General features: G+C 41.5%; 1 protein-coding gene across 10 annotated transcripts in view; it reads left to right on the top strand.

The window, feature by feature from the left end:
- Positions 1 to 1,978: 1,978 nt before the first annotated feature.
- The window catches only part of FYCO1 (FYVE and coiled-coil domain autophagy adaptor 1), a 44,979-nt gene continuing 28,248 nt past the window's right edge, over positions 1,979 to 18,709 (top strand). For 3 of the 10 annotated variants that reach the window (XM_041407768.1, XM_041407774.1, XM_041407775.1), the window contains exons 1-6: positions 3,049 to 3,411; positions 11,573 to 11,755; positions 13,229 to 13,335; positions 14,454 to 14,579; positions 17,198 to 17,304; positions 18,168 to 18,311. In XM_041407768.1, the coding sequence (XP_041263702.1) occupies positions 11,701 to 11,755; positions 13,229 to 13,335; positions 14,454 to 14,579; positions 17,198 to 17,304; positions 18,168 to 18,311 (539 nt within the window). In that variant the 5' untranslated portion in view covers positions 3,049 to 3,411; positions 11,573 to 11,700. Of the gene's footprint in view, positions 2,515 to 3,047; positions 3,412 to 10,135; positions 10,275 to 11,311; positions 11,468 to 11,572; positions 11,756 to 13,228; positions 13,336 to 14,453; positions 14,580 to 17,197; positions 17,305 to 18,167; positions 18,312 to 18,709 lie in introns of those variants that run through there. The other 7 variants (XM_041407769.1, XM_041407776.1, XM_041407771.1 and 4 more) reach the window with 7 other exon arrangements.

Genomic DNA, 18,709 nt, shown 5'->3' on the forward strand with positions numbered 1-18,709 from the left:
GACACATACTCAGAGCCCATCATAAAACACTCATCTGTGGTGCACAGGAGATCACTAAGCAGCAATTTAGTTGTTTTAGTTGATTGAGCTAGCTGCCTCTATTACCCAGTGAGAAAGCATTTCCCAGCAAAGGCTTTCCTTTTGGTGGCATGACTAACATTGCCTTTCCTGGTTAGTAAAACTGAAAATAATTTCCATCTAGCCCATCATGGTTTATGATGAAGTTAATAAATAAATTTTATCAGAGTAAACATACAGGAAAGCAACACTGGTGGAGCAGACAATGTGGGGTTTTTCTAGTGCAGCTTCCAAAAAGGAAAGATCTCTACCATCTTCTATTGCTAAGAAATGAGGAAATATGAAAAATTCTAAGGAAGTGTTGGTCAGCTATGGACCTAGTTGGAAACAGCATGTTTTTGCCTGAAGAAATTGATGTGTACATAAACAGGCAATAATTCAATAGTTAACATCAATAACTAAATATTTCTGAAAGCAGCTTGTTACTACATAATTAAAAAGAGGAACAATCCATTCTAATTGATTATTTTTTAGGGAAAAGTAGAATTTCACACAGACTTTTTGAAAATTTGTAAAATAAAATCCATTGCAGTGAAATAATATGGGATTTTATCTACCATTATTTGTGTCTGATGGCCCTGAGATTACATTTGGAAGACACCCAGTTGCCTGGAGATCAATGGAAAACAAACACTGATTTTCAGCAGATGCTCCTGGCACTGCTGCATGATTCAGCAAAGCGTGCCAAGTAAAGTAAGCCGAAAGGTTGCTTCCAAACGGTGTAAGACATCCCACTGCATCCCAAATGCAAATAACCTGCATTTCTGAGGGCACTAAAATGCTTTTGAGCTATTCAAAAAACACACATTAGATGAAGATTAATCACCAAAACCTAAGGTCACTTAGTCACTTCTTATGTGTGAAGGATGATGAAGACATGCCAGTGACCACATACTACATATATTTCCTCAAGACTCTTGAAAATTTGATGCTTTGATCTTCAGCTTAAGCTGATGTTTATGACGCTAAGAAAGTCACAAGCATTGTGGCAAGAACTGATGACAAACTGCTTGTTCACAAATTTAATTTAAAATTTTTTATTTACCAAACAAATGTGGGGGAAAAAAGCAAAGGACGTTTTTCAAATTTGCACTTCAAGTGCAAAACAAACATAGCCTATTTCAGGCACTGGGAAAGAAACGTCCTTTCAGAGAATCATATGCATTATGGGAGGGATAAAATCTGAAAAGAGGAAACAACCTGCTTGTAGGAGCCTGGTGCTGGGAGTGTTAGGAACCCTGTGCCCCTGTACCCCCCACACCTCGTCTCAGGAAGCAACCTCTTGCTCCAGTTTCACACCCGCTTTCAGCCAGTCTCTTACTTTTTGTGGCCATACTAATCTCTCCCTATGTCTTTCACAGAGTCACAGAATCAATTAGGTTGGAAAGGACCTTTGAGATTGAGTCCAACCCATGACCAAACAAACACCACCCTGTCAACCATTCCACAGCACTGAGTGCCGCGTCCAGTCTTTCTTTAACCACCTCCAGGGATGGCGACTCCAGCCCACTCCAATGTCTAACCACACTTTCTGTGAAGAAATTCCTCCTAATGTCCAACCTAAACCCCTCCTGGCACGGCTTGAGACTATGTCCTCTCATCCCTTCAGTTCAGTGATGAGGATTTTCCTTTCATAAACTGGCAAGAGCAGAGAGAGGAAATTGCTGCATACCAGATTTATCATGCCTCAGTCGTCTGCACAAAGAATTTGATGAACTGATGTGCATATGAGAGACGAAAAAAAAATAAAGGAAAACCTCCATACAGAATAGTCCTGAAAGCAACAGTCAGTACTATATTAAAAGTATTAAAACAAACAACAAAAATTTATTAAGTTTGGTTTTGTGGTTTTTTTTAGTGGTGCCCAGCAACAGGCCAAGGGGCAATGACCATAAGCCAAAACACAGGGAAGTTTCACCTCAGCGTGAGGAAGAATTTTGCACTGAGGGAGGCAGAGCACTGAACAGGCTGCCCAGGGAGGCCATGGAGTCTCCCTTTCTGGAGACACTCCAAACCCACCTGGACGCGTTCCTGTGTCACCTGCTCGAGGTGACTCTGCCTTGGGGGTTGGACCAGGCGTCTCCAGAGCCCAGCCCAACCCTAACGACCGTGATTCTGTAAAAAGCCACCTTGCTTGAGGACACCAGAAACACCAGCGTCCCCGAAAGGAAACCATCCCAACGCTGCAGCTGTAGCCGAAAGCGACGATTTCTCCCCGAAAGCGACGATTTCTCCCCGAAAGCCGCTCCAAACCCCTCAGCTTTCCCCGCGGCGCTCCGCCTCCACTACCTCCGGGCCCCCCCGGCGCTGCAGCCAGACACCGCCCCGGGTGTGGGGCGGCCCCTCCGCGGCCTCACGGGATTTGTAGTCGGGCGGGGAGCGCCGCAGCCTCACCCCGGGCCGCCTCTGCGCGACATGGCGGCGGCGGCCGCGCAGGTACCGAGAGACCGCTCCCGCACACCCCCGAGGGAGCGCGGCGGGGCGGGGAGGCGGTGGCGGGCGGAGGGAGCTGACGGGGAGAGGGGGAAGTGACTTCGCCGGCTTCCACTTGTTGCTTCGCCGAGCTCGGCTTCGAGGGGAGGAGCCCCGGCGGGGCGAGAGTTGTCGGGCGCCTTAGGGGGTGCCCGGGTCGGCTCAGCGGCGGAGTGAGCGCGGGCATGGCAGGGGCACAGCAGCCCGGGGTGGGCTGGATGCTGGCTGTCATCGCCTGGGAGCCCCTGGGAACGGGGAGCCCACGGGAACGGGGAGTCCCCGTCCAATGTCCCATCTAGACCCAGTCCCCTGAAGTGTCATCGTGTTCCTGACTTTAGGCCGACATCAGCACTGCCCTCTGTTTTCTGCCCTCCTGCAGCTGCAGGGGGAGCGGAGTCACCCTGATGGAAACCAAACACCCGCCCGCGTCCGTGCCCTCACCCCGCTGTGAAGTGCTGACAGGCAAATATTTGCCGCGGCCCTAATCCCACTTTGCCCTTGTGTCGGCAAATCTCCGGCGGATGGACAGGGAGAGGGTTTTGCTGGCACACGGGGCGGCTGGGGCTGTCTCCAGAGCAGATGCCGGGTTTGCAGCCGGCCCTCCTCCTCCGGCTTATGTTGATCCTGGTAATCCAGTGAGCAAGGAGAAGGAAAAAACCCAAGGTTTTAGTGAAATGGTTGTCTGCTGCCTTTGGACACTGGGTTCCACTCGGGCAGAGGTGCTGCGGTGGTGAGTCGGGCTGCGGAGGGGCTGTGCCGTGTTCTGGAAGCTGGTGAATGCCCTGGTGCTGCAGCTGCCCGAGCGCAGGGCCTGCTTTCTGCCCGGGTCACTGCTTCCAGCCTGCTGCTGAGTTTTGCAAGGTTGGTTTGGCACACAGAGTTGGTCAGCTGTAGACTTCACTCTCCTGGTTTTGCCTGTCACTTGAAACCAAGCTTGAAGCTTTAAATTTGAAGTTGAAACAGAGGGAGAAGTACCAGGCCTTTGTTTCTTTAATGCTGAAGAGTGAAAGTGGATGATTTTATCCAGCTCTGACTTTGTATGCAAAGCTAGGCAAGCTAGGGTGAAACTTTCAGGGTAAAACAAGTTCTCTGTCTGGTCAGTAACACGGCAACATGTTCTCTCTTACTGCCATGCAGTAGTGGGTTTTATGTTTTCCAGATTTTTATGGGGTGCAAGGAAGTTTCTTCGAGTCCTCGTGGGAGTGCTTAAATTTAAAAAATGTTCTAGACGTTCCAAATAGTGTTTCCTAACATTCACATTTAGGAGACGGTGCTGCAGTTAAAAAGTTGCAAAACTGTGGTGCAAAACAACTGATAGTCAATTTTGCTCTGCTTGTTGTAGTATACATATGTAATATCTGTAGTATATATATTTGACAGGATTTCTTATAAACCTGGTTTCACTACTACTTCTCAAGAAACTGTTAGTTATGGAGCCTGATTTTCGTGTGTAAAGGAGTCTCTTACGTACACCATTTGATAACAGTGAAAGAGTGTATTATGTTTGCAGTCCCTTCCTCCACTGCTGGAGGGTTACATAAAAGGAATAGGAATTTGTCCTGACATCCTGGAGGCTAGCTTCCTCTAAGACTTGTTTGGTACATGATCAAGACCTAAAGAAACAACTAGGGAGAAAAAACTAGTCAAGATGTAGTCTGTAAAGTTGCAGAAATTATGCAGGAAAAGTAATGCTGAAAATTTTTTTAACCCAGATTATTATTTGTTTTTCTTAATTGATCACATTTAAAAATTAACTATTGCTTATTTGTCAGGTAAACATCAAACTCTTATATTACTCTTTACATGTTTTTGAGATTATTAAACTTAAGGGAACTGTAAGAGCCCTAAGTGTTTTTATTGTTATACATTATCTTTTTTTTTTTCTTTTTATTACTGTGTGTTTATTTGTTTGGTTTTGCCAATGTAAGGACACTTTAGCAGCTTATATCTAGTCTAGTTCATATTTTGATGTAGTAATTCCATTTTGGTCGTGGAGAGGTAGCTGTTTGTGTCCAAAAGTTTTCTAATAGTAATCATTTAAAATCCTTTGCCCAAATGTATTCTGAAGAAGGTTTTACAGTTTGTAACACTGGTAGAAAGAGCAGAACTTTTAATGCAAAGTGCCTGGATCTCAGTGCAAGCACAGGATTTTGACGTGCATGCCCTTCCTTTGGTTTAATACTTTTGCCCGTGTTGATGTTCTGTGTTGGTTGGTGGTATAGTGACCTCAGCAGATATTTACAAACAGTTCACCCTGAATGAGTCCTGCTGGGAAGAAGGATGAAGACAGGAAAGGTCTTGCTACTGCTACAAGTCAGTTTAGGTTTCGAAAGTGAACTGGTTGGATCAGGATATCCCAAATAACTGGGCTTGGGCCAAGCCTGCGTCATCTGTGAGCCTGTCTCCTCCCAGCCACCCAGCATGACAGTCTCATAAAGGCATCTCCTCCAAATGCTTCTAAATCTTTGGGATTTGTAACTCTGAAATTTCCCCTTTCCCCCCAAAATGGTGACCTGCACTGGAAAACTCACAAGAAAAGACGGAGAGAGGAAATACTCCATTATTCCTGCTACAGAGGGAGGAAAACAAGAATTCTTTCTGTTGACTCTGGGCAGCGTGACTCACTCAGTGGCCTGTCAGTTTGGGTTGTCTCAGCCTGGTTTTTGCTTGCCTCGCCCTCTATTTGGTCTACACGTGTGGTCAAAACCTGTAATTTTCAGTGTTGCAAGCTGGTATTTCACTGGGAACTGCGTATAGGCCAGGAGTTGTTCTGGGGAGCTGCTGGCTGGAGGGAGGACACATGAGGTGCTACAAGTGGGCAAGACTCAACACTCATCTGCCAGACTTCCCAAAACCATTAGCTGGAGGAAGCCTTTTCCAGTACTTCTGAAACCTCAGCTTGGAGGGACAGTGTGCAACGGTAGATACAGAGGTAAAAAGTACTGCTGAGGAGAGGTCCCATTAAAAGCCAGGATGTTGGTTTTAACTATTCCAAAGTCTCAGACATGGCTGAGATACTTTAGTCAGGCCAAGCTTGATGAGGAAGCTAACAAGGCTCAAGACAAATTTTGGAGACCTGAAAGATAAGAGATTTTTTGATGTCTCCAAGCTTGTACAATGAGCGAGTTGAGTGTCACGAATCACCAAATGCTCCTCTGCAGCTGGAAATCCTCTGGTGTTTGTATTTCTGTAGGTGTCTACGTGGTGCTTCTCAGAGTAGCACCTGAGTGTCATGTGCCTGGCTTGAAGAATGTGTAAGGCATTTAAATGGTTGTATGCCTTGTAGAGAGAAAGAGCAGGATTTGTGGCAGGTTGGGACACAGGGAGAATTGTTTACGAGAATGAGAGCATGAAGGGGGAAAAAACCTTTTCACTTTTGAATGAACTCTGTCTTTTCAGCTCACCATACAGGCATTGAGACAGCAAGGGTACCTTCTCCCAGGGGGAGTGAAAGAGGATGGGAACAGCGTGGAGAAGCAAATCTCTGGGAGAGTTATGGTTGGGTTAATTGATAGATGTTAGTAAACAAGGTGTAGCTTTCCTGACATGGGGTGAGGTTGGCGTGTCCTAAGGGAAAAGGGCAGACAAGTTTGTTAAAAGCGATACTTGTAAAATTCCTGTTATCAGAAGAGAGCTCTTCTCTTTGTAAACTGACTGCTTCCTCAAACAGGGAAGTTCTGTCATCGTGAGATAGGGCTGAGACAAGGTTGTCTTTGTGAGATATGTGCTAGGTCATCCCTCTGGTGTTGTTTGCAGAAAGTGGTCATTTGAGTTCATGTTGTTCAACATTTATTGATGTGAAGGAATATCAGAGACAAAATAATATTCTCCAAGTCAGGGATCTGTGTCCCTGGTCTGATGCATGTGTCCTGTTTGGCAAAGTACTCCATAAGGTTTTGAAAGGTTTCAAGCCAGGTGTTAAGAGTGAAGATCCAGTTTGATAGGTGCATCATTAAAAAAATTTGTGAAGTGCCAGCTTTGTCCACTCAAGGTTAAAGATTAACTCAGTCTTATGGAGTTCTTATCGTGCCACTGTATACTCTTGTCTGTTGCCTAGTTTTGATCTTTTTCTGAGAAGAGTTTGCAAATACAAGGAATAGGGATGGAATGTAGGTCAGTTGTCCATAGAATAGAGAAGATGGCACAAAAAAACTTTTAAAACATTCCTGGTTCTTTTGTGTCAGTCTCTTCTGTCAGGTTAGGAGTACAAGCCATATTTTATGAAGTCAATAATTTGTGTTCTTATGCTGCAAAATGTAAATATTCCTAGAGTGCAAGAGCCTTCCCACAAAAAGGCTTTACTGTAAGGAGTCCTTAACAACAAAAATACTTCTTTTCTGCCAACTATTTGTGAAATGTGAATGTTTTTATGCTTTTCATCTAGTTACTCTCTTCCACTATGTTATGATCCTCTGAGAATTTGTTTTTCTGGACGTGTTTTCAGCGAGATGTATTTATTAGTAATTGTTTCTATTCCCAAACCATGTTTTTGTCACTGAAATGTGAAATTTTGTTGGTGTAGAAAATGAAGGGGAGTGATTAATTTGAAAAGAAAATTTCACTTCTCAGAATGGAAACCCTAGCTGTCTTTCAGGCTGTGCCTGCCTTTTGCTTTTAATCCTCCTATTTAATATAGTCCAGTGTGTGTTTTTATCAGTCACGTATCTTTGTATGCAGTGTTAAAGCACAGAGGGTGGAGTTGCCCCATAAAAAGCATGTGTGTTCATGACAGAAGAATCGTGCTGTCTTTTTTATACTGCAGACCCTTACTTCCAGCGAATAGTTCTTCAGCTTTATGGATGTGCAGCTCTATGTTCCTGCATGGTACAAAATAAGTAAAGCTGCAGCACAGCTGCTGTGAATTTCCCTGGGTCTCTATGTTTGGTGCAACAACAAAGTACAAAGCAGTTTTTTCAGACAATTACTTGAATGATATTATTTAACTAAATCATTCCTGTTACAGTTCTGAGAGTTAGGGACTTTTTTTTTTCCCCAGTTCTTCCTTCATCTTTGCCATTAGGTTTGCATTCAGTGTTTTTTGTCAGTATGTCTTGTAGCCAGCTGGATGACCAGGTAGCTGTTTGGGGTTTTTTCCCACAGTGTGCCTTGTAGTTATCAGTCAGTATCTGCTTTTATAGAACACATCATGTTCACCCTACACAAAGGAATAATGCAGTTAAAGTTGTGACTCACAAACTTAGGATTTGTCTCAGTATACTTGCTTGCAGGCACCAAATAATTAAAGGTCTTGTGATACCATCTGGGGGCATGTGATGAAGTGCCCTTGTTTGGAACGACTAGATCAGAGTAATCATATTAACAAGAAATATTTCCGTAAGCAGTGGAAAGTAGTGGATCTTGGTTTCCAATTAATATTTTTTGCAAATCTGATTTACTGTTTATCTGAATTACACCAAGTCTGCAGTGTGAGCTCTGCTCTTACTGCACACTGAAAACACATTGGGGTGGGGAGTGGATTCTCTGGTATCAGGCTATAGCAGAGGTCTCACTGTAGCATTTTTAACAGTGCGGAGACACTCTGCTCATTGACATCCTCCCTGCTTCCTGTTTTCATTGCACATGGAGAAGTAATATTTTGAAGATGAAATGTTTTGAAGATGGCTACCTTATGTCAAGGTTGGCTAAAACTGACCAGTTGATAAAAAAATAAAGAGCTAGCTGTTGGAGATGCAGACGTAATGTAAAAAAATGAAGATAGATACATTTTATAAAATCAGATTAAATATAGGTCATTGTAGCTACTTCATTAACCAGTTTAATTACAGTCATTATACTTTGTTGCCTGTTTTATGTGTGTCTCACTCCCCTTCAGGTAAATCTTTCCTTTTCCTGTATGTGGGCTATTTCCTTTCTGCTTCTTTCTTTAATCTCCAGGATATCCTCCTCTGTAAAGAAGATTGCCACCCCCACACTAGCACGTAAGCCAGCAGGGAAGGCAGGAACCACCTTCAGAGATCAGCAGGCACAGCCCAGGAGTGCGAGGAGGGACTGGTGGCGTGCCCTGTCTTGCCTCCTCTGTGCCAGGTCCTTAGTGTAGCTGTGCTGGTGTCATTGCAGCTCAGCAGTTCTGGGCAAGTTAATGCCATCAGCCTTAGCCCAGAGCTGTTATATAAGAGGTAACAATGCATCATCTAAAAAACTCTCGACCCACAGCAGGTCACTCGTGCCTGAGGAATGTATCATGCTGCTTTCACAAAGCAAATGTTTACAGGTATTATAGTAGGATAGGAAATGCTGGAGGAACAGGGAATTCTGGAGGAACTAAAGAATTCTGGGCAAAATGTTCTGTGATCAGGAAGGACTAGATCAGATGTTTACAGAAGCTCTTCCTATTTTGAAACCTTGGGAAACCAGTTAAGATACATTGTCAACTTTCTTTGCCATAGAAAGTGAGAGCTCTGCACCTTTCTGTGGGATGAACTGTGTTTTCTGAGAACACCTCTAGAAGGACCATGGAGGGGAGAAGAACCTTTCTCCCCATTTTGTAGAGGAGAAAGCAAGTAGAAGTTTCAGCACATTTACCCTATGTCATAGTCCAAGTCAAAAGACGCCCTTCACCTCTGGGAAGAGAAGGGGATAAATGTGTGTGTCATCTGTGGGAGCTGAAGCAAGGAAGAGGGAAGCTGTGAGACCTTGCTCCAGGTATTAAGAGGTGACAGGGAGTAGGCAGAGGAGTGGGCATGTCTCCAGCTGAGTTGTGGTTTCTTTTCAGGGTTCTCACATTCTACCTAGGCGATCCAAACAGGAGTAAAGATGTGTATCTTGGGCTGCTCTGGCACAGCAAGATCAACCCACTGGGAGCACAGAGCCTTCTCTTGCCCTGTGCCACTGAGCTGTTGTGCACCCAGTAGTCATTTCTTTGTGGCTTCTGGGCATACACATTGATTTAAGCAGTGCTAATGGGGCTGGGGAATCTCTGAACAGCCTTAGTCCTCTTCCAGTGAATGTCTGCCTGTGCACTCTGCTGGGAATTACCACTTGACAAGGTCCCATGCTGTGCCTGGCTGCCATAAGATGCCCAGTGTCCCGCTCCCTGCTGTTTATTGCAAAATAAAGGTTCAATTCCCAACTTCCTACTCTCTGTGTAGATGCAGTTGGTCTGGTCAGTTTTCCTGGCATGCCTCTTCCAAAGCCTTTGTGTCTCTGGAGCCTTGAATGGGAGCTTATTCTGGCTTTTGGGAAGCACAGGCAGAACCCCCTTGATGGCCCTTGCTCTTTTCCCTCTTTGTGTGAGGAAAAGGTTTGGACACACTTTTTGGCTTTTATTTGTCCATAGGGCACAATCTTCTCACTTCTGCTCCTTTCTTGTAACAGTTGCCAAACTGAACAGATAGGCTGACATTACTGTGAGTGCTTAGCAAAGGAAACATTGACTCACTGAGTTTGTTACTCTTGCTTTTTTCCGTAGTACCCAAACTCAGCAAGTCCCCAAGAGGTGTGGTACTTTGTGTGGTCTCTGGGTAGCATCGAGATAGGAATTCTGGGTATGTTACATTGTTGATTTAAGGTAAAAAATTGTGTTTGACACACAGGTGGTCTATGCTGTTCTGGTCTTCTGTTCCTGAAGCAACTGGTTGTGGTGGGGATTTTGCAGGCAAAAGCCTTTCCCCAGACAGCAAATGGTCCAATGACACTTGTGTCATAACATAACAACTACCAAAACATGGAAATGGAAATGGAAATTAGCATGTGACAAAGCACAGGTATGCAGAGAAACTCAGGAATAAGCCTAGTTTCAGCCTTCTCTTTATATTTAATGTTCTAATGTCTCTATGGCTTTGTTAATGTTTGCTTTGTGTCAAACAGGAAAGAATACAGGATCACATTGGGATCACTTCCTAGCAATACCTTAATACATAGGGTAGGAAGGATGATCTGTTTGATTAATTCAGGCACCTACTTTAGTCATACCAATGTAGCTCTTTTGGGAGTGAAAGAATGGTAAGAGAAACGAGATATAATAATGTGACCTAATCACATTAGATACAAAAGTTTGCAAGATTTTAATTACAACTTAATTTAATTGTAGTTCAGCTTGAATCATAACAAAAGCACTGATGTGCAACAGCAGTTTTTCTAAAGATTCAGTACTTTGGGTGTTGTCTTTGCTTGAAACTTTGGCTGTACCTCTGCAGACAGAATTCTGAGCAACCTTTGAACAGGATGCTTAGTATAAGTTCCTTACGTGGTTTCTATGTGGCTTTTTTCTTTGAATGACTGTTCTCAGATTAGCATTGGAAAGATTGCATCCCCAGGCATGATTGTTTTAGTAAAGTGTTTAAGCCTTTTAATTAATTTTACCTTAAGAAAGATTTTATGTGAGTGCCAAGTAGAACTTATCCTAAGCAAAGAAGGTGGTGCAAGGTATGTTGATACAGCCAGGGATGCTGTAACAGAGCTTAAAATAAAGTGGTGTTGTCTTACATGTGTAGGGAACAGTGGGTTCTGAGAAGAGGTTGAGAGGAGCTCCTTGTGCTAAAATCACACTCCAGTACTAAATATTTAAATAGTTCTTGCACATTAAAAATATGCTCCAGTGTCAGAGAGTCAAGCATGCATAATTTTTGACTCCTTGGCTCGTGCCTACTCTGTGTCTTGAAAGTCCTTCTGAAATGGAAAAGTTGTCTTATCTTTTTACTCTACAGCCTGTAGGGAAGACCTGGCAGAGGGTTTGGGAGGGAAAATCACATGTCATTGGAACCTTCCTCAGGGTCACAAGATAGATTGAGTGAAATGCCAGCCACGGCTGAGCTGTACTACCAACTGTGTTGTAACTCCAGCCATAGAAAATTGCTCTCTGAGGTTTGCTTGGTTGTTTTGAAAGATATAACTGAAGAAATAACTGAAATGGAAAGTAAAAACTAGAAGAAAACATTAAGGAGATTCCTGGAAAAGGGTTGGCCTTGGAATTCATTACTCAATGGGATCTAAAATGCCAAAGCACCTCTTTTCTACTCATTTGAGCTGATAAAGAATTTAATTTTATTTTTGACTTTTACAGTTTCAGGTGTCACAGAGAAAAATAATCAGCGTCAACCCAATGATCTTCAAGGATATGAACCCTGCAGTTTTTATCTAGATGGATGAAAAGTTTAACAGCCCAGGAGGGGAGTTCCTTTTGTTTGCAAGATGGCAGCAACAAGTGGTGAAAGCCAGCTGCAGCGGATTATCAGAGACTTGCAAGGTACACTGAGTGCCATGCTGACAGATCCGTTCTGGAGGCTGGACTGCATCCTCCAGGGTTTAGATAACAGAGAGCAGGAGTTGTTTTTTTTTAATTGTGTAACTTGTTCCTGCAGCATTGCAGCAACATAATTCAAGGTATGCAGTGTGACTGATTTTTTTTTGTGAAACAAGTGCTGTAACTCCTGCAGGACCCTGAATTCTTAAATTCTGTAAATTTAAACATATAAGAGAAAAAATACGTTTTACAATTGAAAGAAAGGGGTGTGTGAGGTGTGCATTGTGAACTAGTACTTCATCAGCATGCATAGAGCTGTGCTGCTACAAGACTTCTTGTGAAGAAAGGAGAAAGGGCCTAAAACTCAGTCTTCCTTAATGGGAAGCTGGTGTGGAATTGATGCTAATATGGGAAGGGAAAAAACAGGAGGACAAACCTAGCTGAGAAAGAAGACCCAGATGAAGGGTGCTGGAGAATTACACCTGCTGTTCTTGAAGTAGCCAACTTGATTTAAACAGTTTTGTTGCAGGCAAAATTGGTATCAGACTCATAACAGTTTTTCTGCTCTCCATCTGTCCTAATCAGCTGCCTATCCCAAGATTCTGATATTTTTCCTTTTAATTTTTATTAAATAAAAGGTATATGCACCAAAGCTGAGCATCTACATCTTCTTGTAGCATAAAGAAGATCTATGTGACGACTAACAAGAAATTTTAATTTGCAAAGGGTTATTGAGTGGGACTGGGAGCAAAAGCTCACTCAGTCACCTGAAATAAATATAAGACCAAGGGGAAAGCAAGGTGAAAATCGGTAATTTCTCATGCTGAGAAGTACATCCTTTTGGGGCTAGAGTGTCCAGGGAGACAATAAAGTGTATTTTGACTTGAGATTTCCTTACCCACTATGGGTGTACATTTCAGGGAAGAGGAGTTGCTGTATGCTTATTTTTTATGTAAATTATTTTTTCATTTGTGTTTGTAACCAGCACAAGCTGAACCTTCCTGAATAAAGCATGGAGAAGATAAATGTGCTGACTGGATGACTGTTGTCATGTTACTGATCCCCTTTAGCAGATTACATGCTTTGTCCTTTCTAATCAGAATTCTGTTTGTCCTGTGGCAATACCTTAATGTGCACATGAGACAGCAAAAAGTTGTTTCGCTTCCCTCTGCTGAGGTAGCAATTAGCAATTGTCTCTTAGCAGGTTTTGCTAAGTGTCAGAAGTGCTAGGTGTGTTTTTAAGAAGAAATAATCCATACAACAGATTGACACAGTTTGAACTCCTGTTTTCTTATAGGTGGTCTCAAACTGCAAGCTTATCAGTCATTTTTTCATACTGTTGTTAAGACATTTCAGCTAAAAGAAAATGAGTCCACATGCAGAGTGTCCATGAATAAAGCATTTATTTTGTTGTTTATGGATTCAATGCTATATGTCCTTTGCATTAGTTAACTATTTTGGTGTCTTGTTTTAAAGATGCAGTGACTGAATTAAGTAAAGAATTTAAAGAAGGAGGTGAACCGATCACAGATGACAGTGTCAACTTGCAAAAATTCTCCTACAAGCTTGAGTACCTCTTACAGGTAAAATGTGATTTGTGTCATTTGTGATCCACCAGCAAAGCTCAGCCTTATTTTCTCTTGCTGACTCTTCAGTATGTGGAGTTTAACTCAAATAACCATGTGACCAAATATCATACCATATAACTCAAATAACCAAATATCCAGTTGAGTCTCTCTTTTATTTTATTTTGGTGTGTGTAATAAGAGGACTGAAATATGTGCTGCCTAATATACTTATTTCAAGTAAAAATAAATGTAATCAAAAGGCAGTGCTGGAAGACTTGAGGAATGTAAGGTATTTATTGATCTGAAAGATCTGAGCTTGATTTTAAAGATATATCTTGCTAAATTATCCTGAAAAAACTGTGGCAATGATATCTTGACATTTTAATGAAAAATAAATATTGGATGTGAATAATTTGTAGAATTTTCAGCAATTTCACTTTGGAAAGTTTTTTTTAATTGTATGGAAGGCTTAAGGCAAAAGGCTGATTTTTAATCTGGAGTGCTGCTTTTTGTCCACCCTTAAGGTTTAAGTAGAAGGGACACTGCTGGACAAACTGAAATTCAGTTTGCATAGTAATCATGCCACTGATTGCAACAAATGCTAATTTGCAACAAGTGCTAATCTAGCCTTAATCTAGGCAAGGGAGTTTTAGTGGGGTTGCAGAGCAGAAACTGGAAAATCCTTTGGGATTTGAATGGTCCAAGGTGCAGTCCATGCCCTTGCTGCATTGCTGCTCTGAACATGATTTAGCTAGTGCAGGTTTTTTTGGTATGTACATGTGTGCTTCTGCCACACTTAATTGCAGGTCTCTCAGCAACTGGTTGTTAGTGCCTTGCTCTTGAACAGCTGCTGAATCTGCTGCCAGTCTTTGTGTCAGGAGTTTTGAATGGATGTCTGTATTTTAAAGAGACCCAGAACATTATTATCTCTTACTGTCAGTTAAGTAGCTTTTGTAACTGCTGGATTACATTAGTACAGTTCAGTGTCTCTTTGCTTTGTGAATGCTTTGGCTAAAGCTAAGAGGAATCATAAAAGCACATGCTGCTGGGAGAGGAACAGAATTCCAAGTAGCTATATATAAGTATATTTCTATTTGAGTTTTGTTTATTGTATTATGTTTTCCTGGTTTAAGTTTGACCAGAAAGAAAAAAGCACATTGCTGGGAAACAGAAAAGACTACTGGGATTATTTCTGTGACTGTCTGGCAAAAATCAAAGGAGCTAATGATGGAATCCGCTTTGTCAAGTCTATTACAGAAGTAAGTATATCAGTTAAGCATCAGAGTATGTGGTTTATGTTTAGCCATGTTTTTTTAGACTAACAACAAACAAAACAAAAAAATGCTTTTAACATATAGCAAGAAACCTGGGGATTTTTTTTTTCTAATTTTCACATGAAGTGTAAAAATGCAAGATGACTTTTTTTACTTGGGCACTAAATGATGTAGGATTCAAAAGCCTGATTCCTGTTTCAAAGACCACTTAGACAAGTGAGTGGACCTGTTTGTCTCTGGTTGTGCCCTGCGTTTTCATAAACTTAATGCCATTTTCTCTAAAAATAAATGAAAAATTAAGTCAAGGGTAGTGCATGCCCTTCAGCAAAACTTACAGCAGGGTCTGACTCCAAGTGTAAGATGAAAGGTTCACCATATTTTACTCTTGTTAAGACTTCTTAAAGTGGTCCATGGAGTTGAGGAGGACTGACTGAGAGCGGCAATTTCATCTTCTGTCTGAACTCTGTTCCTCTGTGTGAAATAGCATGATGAAATGTCTAGGGATGATTGTCATTATTCCCTGGGGTAAGCTGTCAGGAACAGCACAAAAAGCCTTGTTCCTGTTAGATTTAGATTAGTAATAAAACTTCATCTTGTAAAAACCATATTATGTTTTCAGTTCAATGCGTGGGTGAAATAAAAGTTGTGAGAAGCTTTCTGTGTTGAGCCTGTCTGAGTCTTTAGAATTGTTTGAAGAAGATTTTCCTAGTGGGTAGAAGAGGCAGTGGTGTGGTGATTGCAGATTTCTCTGCAAAGGTGGCTGTGCTGTAGTCTTCAGCAGTTTGTTGCCTTTGGTATCACCTGCATATTGCCACATGTAAAGACTGCTCCGCTTTTTCCTTCTTCAGTATCTCTGGCTGTTAGATTGTTAGCACAGTGTCAGAAATTATAGTTTGGAAGCAGGATATTTTCTACTTCAATTTATGTGCAGCCATAGAAATTAGCTTGTGGAAGGCTTCTTTAATCTTTATTAACTTGTGGTTTAGAAATACAAACTCCTAAAAAAGGAAACAGTGATCTGTTTTGTGTAACTGAGCTGGCAGATTTGGGCCCAGAAATTAAATGACATATGGCAAAAATATATGTTTGCTATTCCCCTTCATTACAGATAGAAATCAGCAGCAAATTTTTTAACCTGGCTGGATAGAACATAAAGGTTTCCAAATGTCCTTTATTTGCTTACTGAACAATACTAGTTGACTTTCAAACCTAGAAGTGAACCAAAAGGAAAGAGTAATAGCAGTTAACTTAAAGAACAGTCAAACATTCAACAGCATAAATGCCTCTTCTGCTCTTCTTGCAGTGCTTCTAATATTAGGGTGCACGATATGCTAGAGAGGTGGAGCAAGGAAGCAAATAAGAACCCCCTGGAAGCTGTTATCTGTTAATTAAGCAGAGGGCCTTATTCTTGAGAGCCGTAGGTGAGCAGTGAGTTCAAAACAAAAATCAGTAAAAAGTGTTGCTTTCTTTGCTTTGCATTTCATTCAGGTTCCATTTATAAGGAACATTTTTGTATGTAGTGGGTTACTGAACTAAATGAAGAGCCTGTGTTACTTCAGAGCAGAAGCCCAGTAACAGCAAAATAGGGAAGCTGAGGGTATTGCTCTCGCTTCAGCACAGTGGAATACTGATCGCTGGGAAAGAAAGCCTGTGTGGCCTTTGAGCCTTCTTTCACATTAACCTTTCAAACAAAGTTTAAGTAACCTACTAACTTGTACCTCAGTCTCTCTATTATTTGTCTTGGCTTCTATTTTAAACACATAAATGTGTTTGCTTTGTTAGGTAGATGAACAGTTAGGTGAGAAATTCTTTCATCACGCTCCTTTTCCATTTCTAAATTGATTACTGACTTTGGTGGAAAGAAGAAACACAACTATTCAGTGTTTCACTATTTTGCAGGACAGAAAATGGTTCAGATGTAAAAACAAAGTATTGATTTTTTCAAGTCAATAGCTATAAAAATTCAGTACTGAGCTTTGTCATCCCCCTTATGTTGATTTAACAGCTGTCTTCATAAAAAGATCCATTAATTTTGGCCATGCAGCTGTTCTTGGTCTGAAGAAAGAATTAGATTTTAATCAACTCAATGGCTAAGTATTAAGAAAGGCTTTTTGCATTTTGTGGGGTTACTGTGTCCATGGGGATGTATATTTGTATATATACATCTTTGTTCTATGACTTAATCTTTCCTAAAGCTCTTCCAGCTGTGGCCATACACATCTTCAGTAACTTAAGCTGTCACTTCTGTCTTGGCTGGGCATATTGAGATTTGCCTTATATTTTGAATTGTCCTTAGCTTAGTCTGTGCTCAGGTACTCAATATATTAGATGATTCATTGGTCCTGTGGTGCCTTTTATATTATTATAAAGTGAACAACAGCCAGCTGTAGAAACAAATTCATCATTCTGAAAAGATTCCACCCAACGACGCTTAGGAAAAGGTGTTTCTCAGTGGCGGTTCTTACTGGCTTCCTTTACAACTTTTTTCTTTACAGTGGCTTATTGTGAGTATTTTTGTGTTGCTTTGTAGGCTGTTCTGGCCATGTCTCTACATGATCACAAATGATACTTAACTTTATTTTCTTGTGGTTTCTCCCCTCAAGCTGCGAACCTCTCTTGGAAAAGGAAGAGCATTTCTTCGTTATTCCCTGGTTCACCAAAGGCTGGCAGACACCTTGCAGCAATGTTTTATGAACACCAAAGTCACCAGGTGAATAGCAAAGTTCTTTTTTAGCTGATGGGTGTTTGCTCCATGTGATCAAGCACCTCGTACTTATTGAAAGAAATTGAAATGCTTCCAATTGTTTGGCTTAGAGAGCTAGTAATAGGATATGAAGGATCATAGACCTTTTGGCCTGGGTCACTGGTTCATACCTATCTTGGGCTTGTAAAGACTGAAAGTTATTACAGCTTAATATATGTGGAGTGGGTTGTGCTGATGCTTCTGTACATCAGTTTCAAAGGTCATGTATTTGTGAGTATTGAAGATCCTGGGTTTCATGGGCTATTCATCACGAGAGAGGATTAATCTGGAAGTGTTGCACAAAGCCCCAGAAAGCATTTACTTATATCTGTGGATGGTCACACAAAGGACCAAACTTGCCCTTGGCTAGGAAATTCCGAAGATATTTTGTATTCGGTTGGAGGGACACTGCTAGGGCTTTAAGAAAAAGCCACCTATTTTCACAATGTATTTAACGCTGGATGCTGCTTTTTGTTCCTCATTTCTGATGTATTAAATATATGCTTTAGTAACTGTGTGATTATCCAGTGTATTGCAAATATTTTGTATTGTCAGTGATTTGCCCAAGCACTAGAGGAAAAAAATATTTTGTGCAGGGATTCCTTTAAAGATATTTATATGGAATTAATTAAATTTGTTTCATTTCATTGACATTGAAGAGATGGAATATTGTTTGGTGGGTCTGATTGTTTTCATTTGTGTTTAAAATACTGTGTCATAGTTCTTCTGTGGTGGAATGCATAATGATGTAGGAGATTTTTGTGTAAGGGAAACTGCTGCTTCCCTTTTGCCTATGAATGAGTATTACTTATCTTTTGTTTGTTTTCAAGTGACTGGTACTATGCAAGAAGTCCATTTCTGAATTCCAAAATGAGTTCTGACATTGTGGGTCAACTCTATGAGCTCACTGATGTTCAGTTTGACTTGGCATCACGAGGCTATGATTTAGATGCTGCTTGGCCAGCATTTGCCAGGTAAGATGGAGCCACATGGTGATTTTGTATTAACAAGTGCATAAAAAACCTGCTTGCTAAAGTATCTGTAAAAGCTTCTGCTTTTGTGGGTAGGAACACTTGTGTTTGAGTAGGTATATGCTTTTTCCATGTAATTAATCCATTATACCACATTGTCCTGTTTCTCCTTCAGTGTACTGAGCACCAGGGATCAGAGAATGTGCTCTATAATAGGACACTTCCAATAGCTGCAGTTTAGGCCCAAATCCCAAGCTATTCTCATCTATACACACACAAGAAGAAATCTTCTTAGTTTCCTCTGTTTCAAGAGCTGAGACATGTAGTGACTTCACAGCCAAGCAGTGTGCTTCACTTGCAGCCACGGTGATCCCACATACAAGTGGGGGATAACAAAAACT

The sequence above is a fragment of the Onychostruthus taczanowskii genome, unplaced genomic scaffold (genome assembly GCF_017590055.1).
Source record: "Onychostruthus taczanowskii isolate IOZ18803 unplaced genomic scaffold, ASM1759005v1 scaffold28, whole genome shotgun sequence".
NCBI lineage: Eukaryota > Metazoa > Chordata > Aves > Passeriformes > Passeridae > Onychostruthus > Onychostruthus taczanowskii.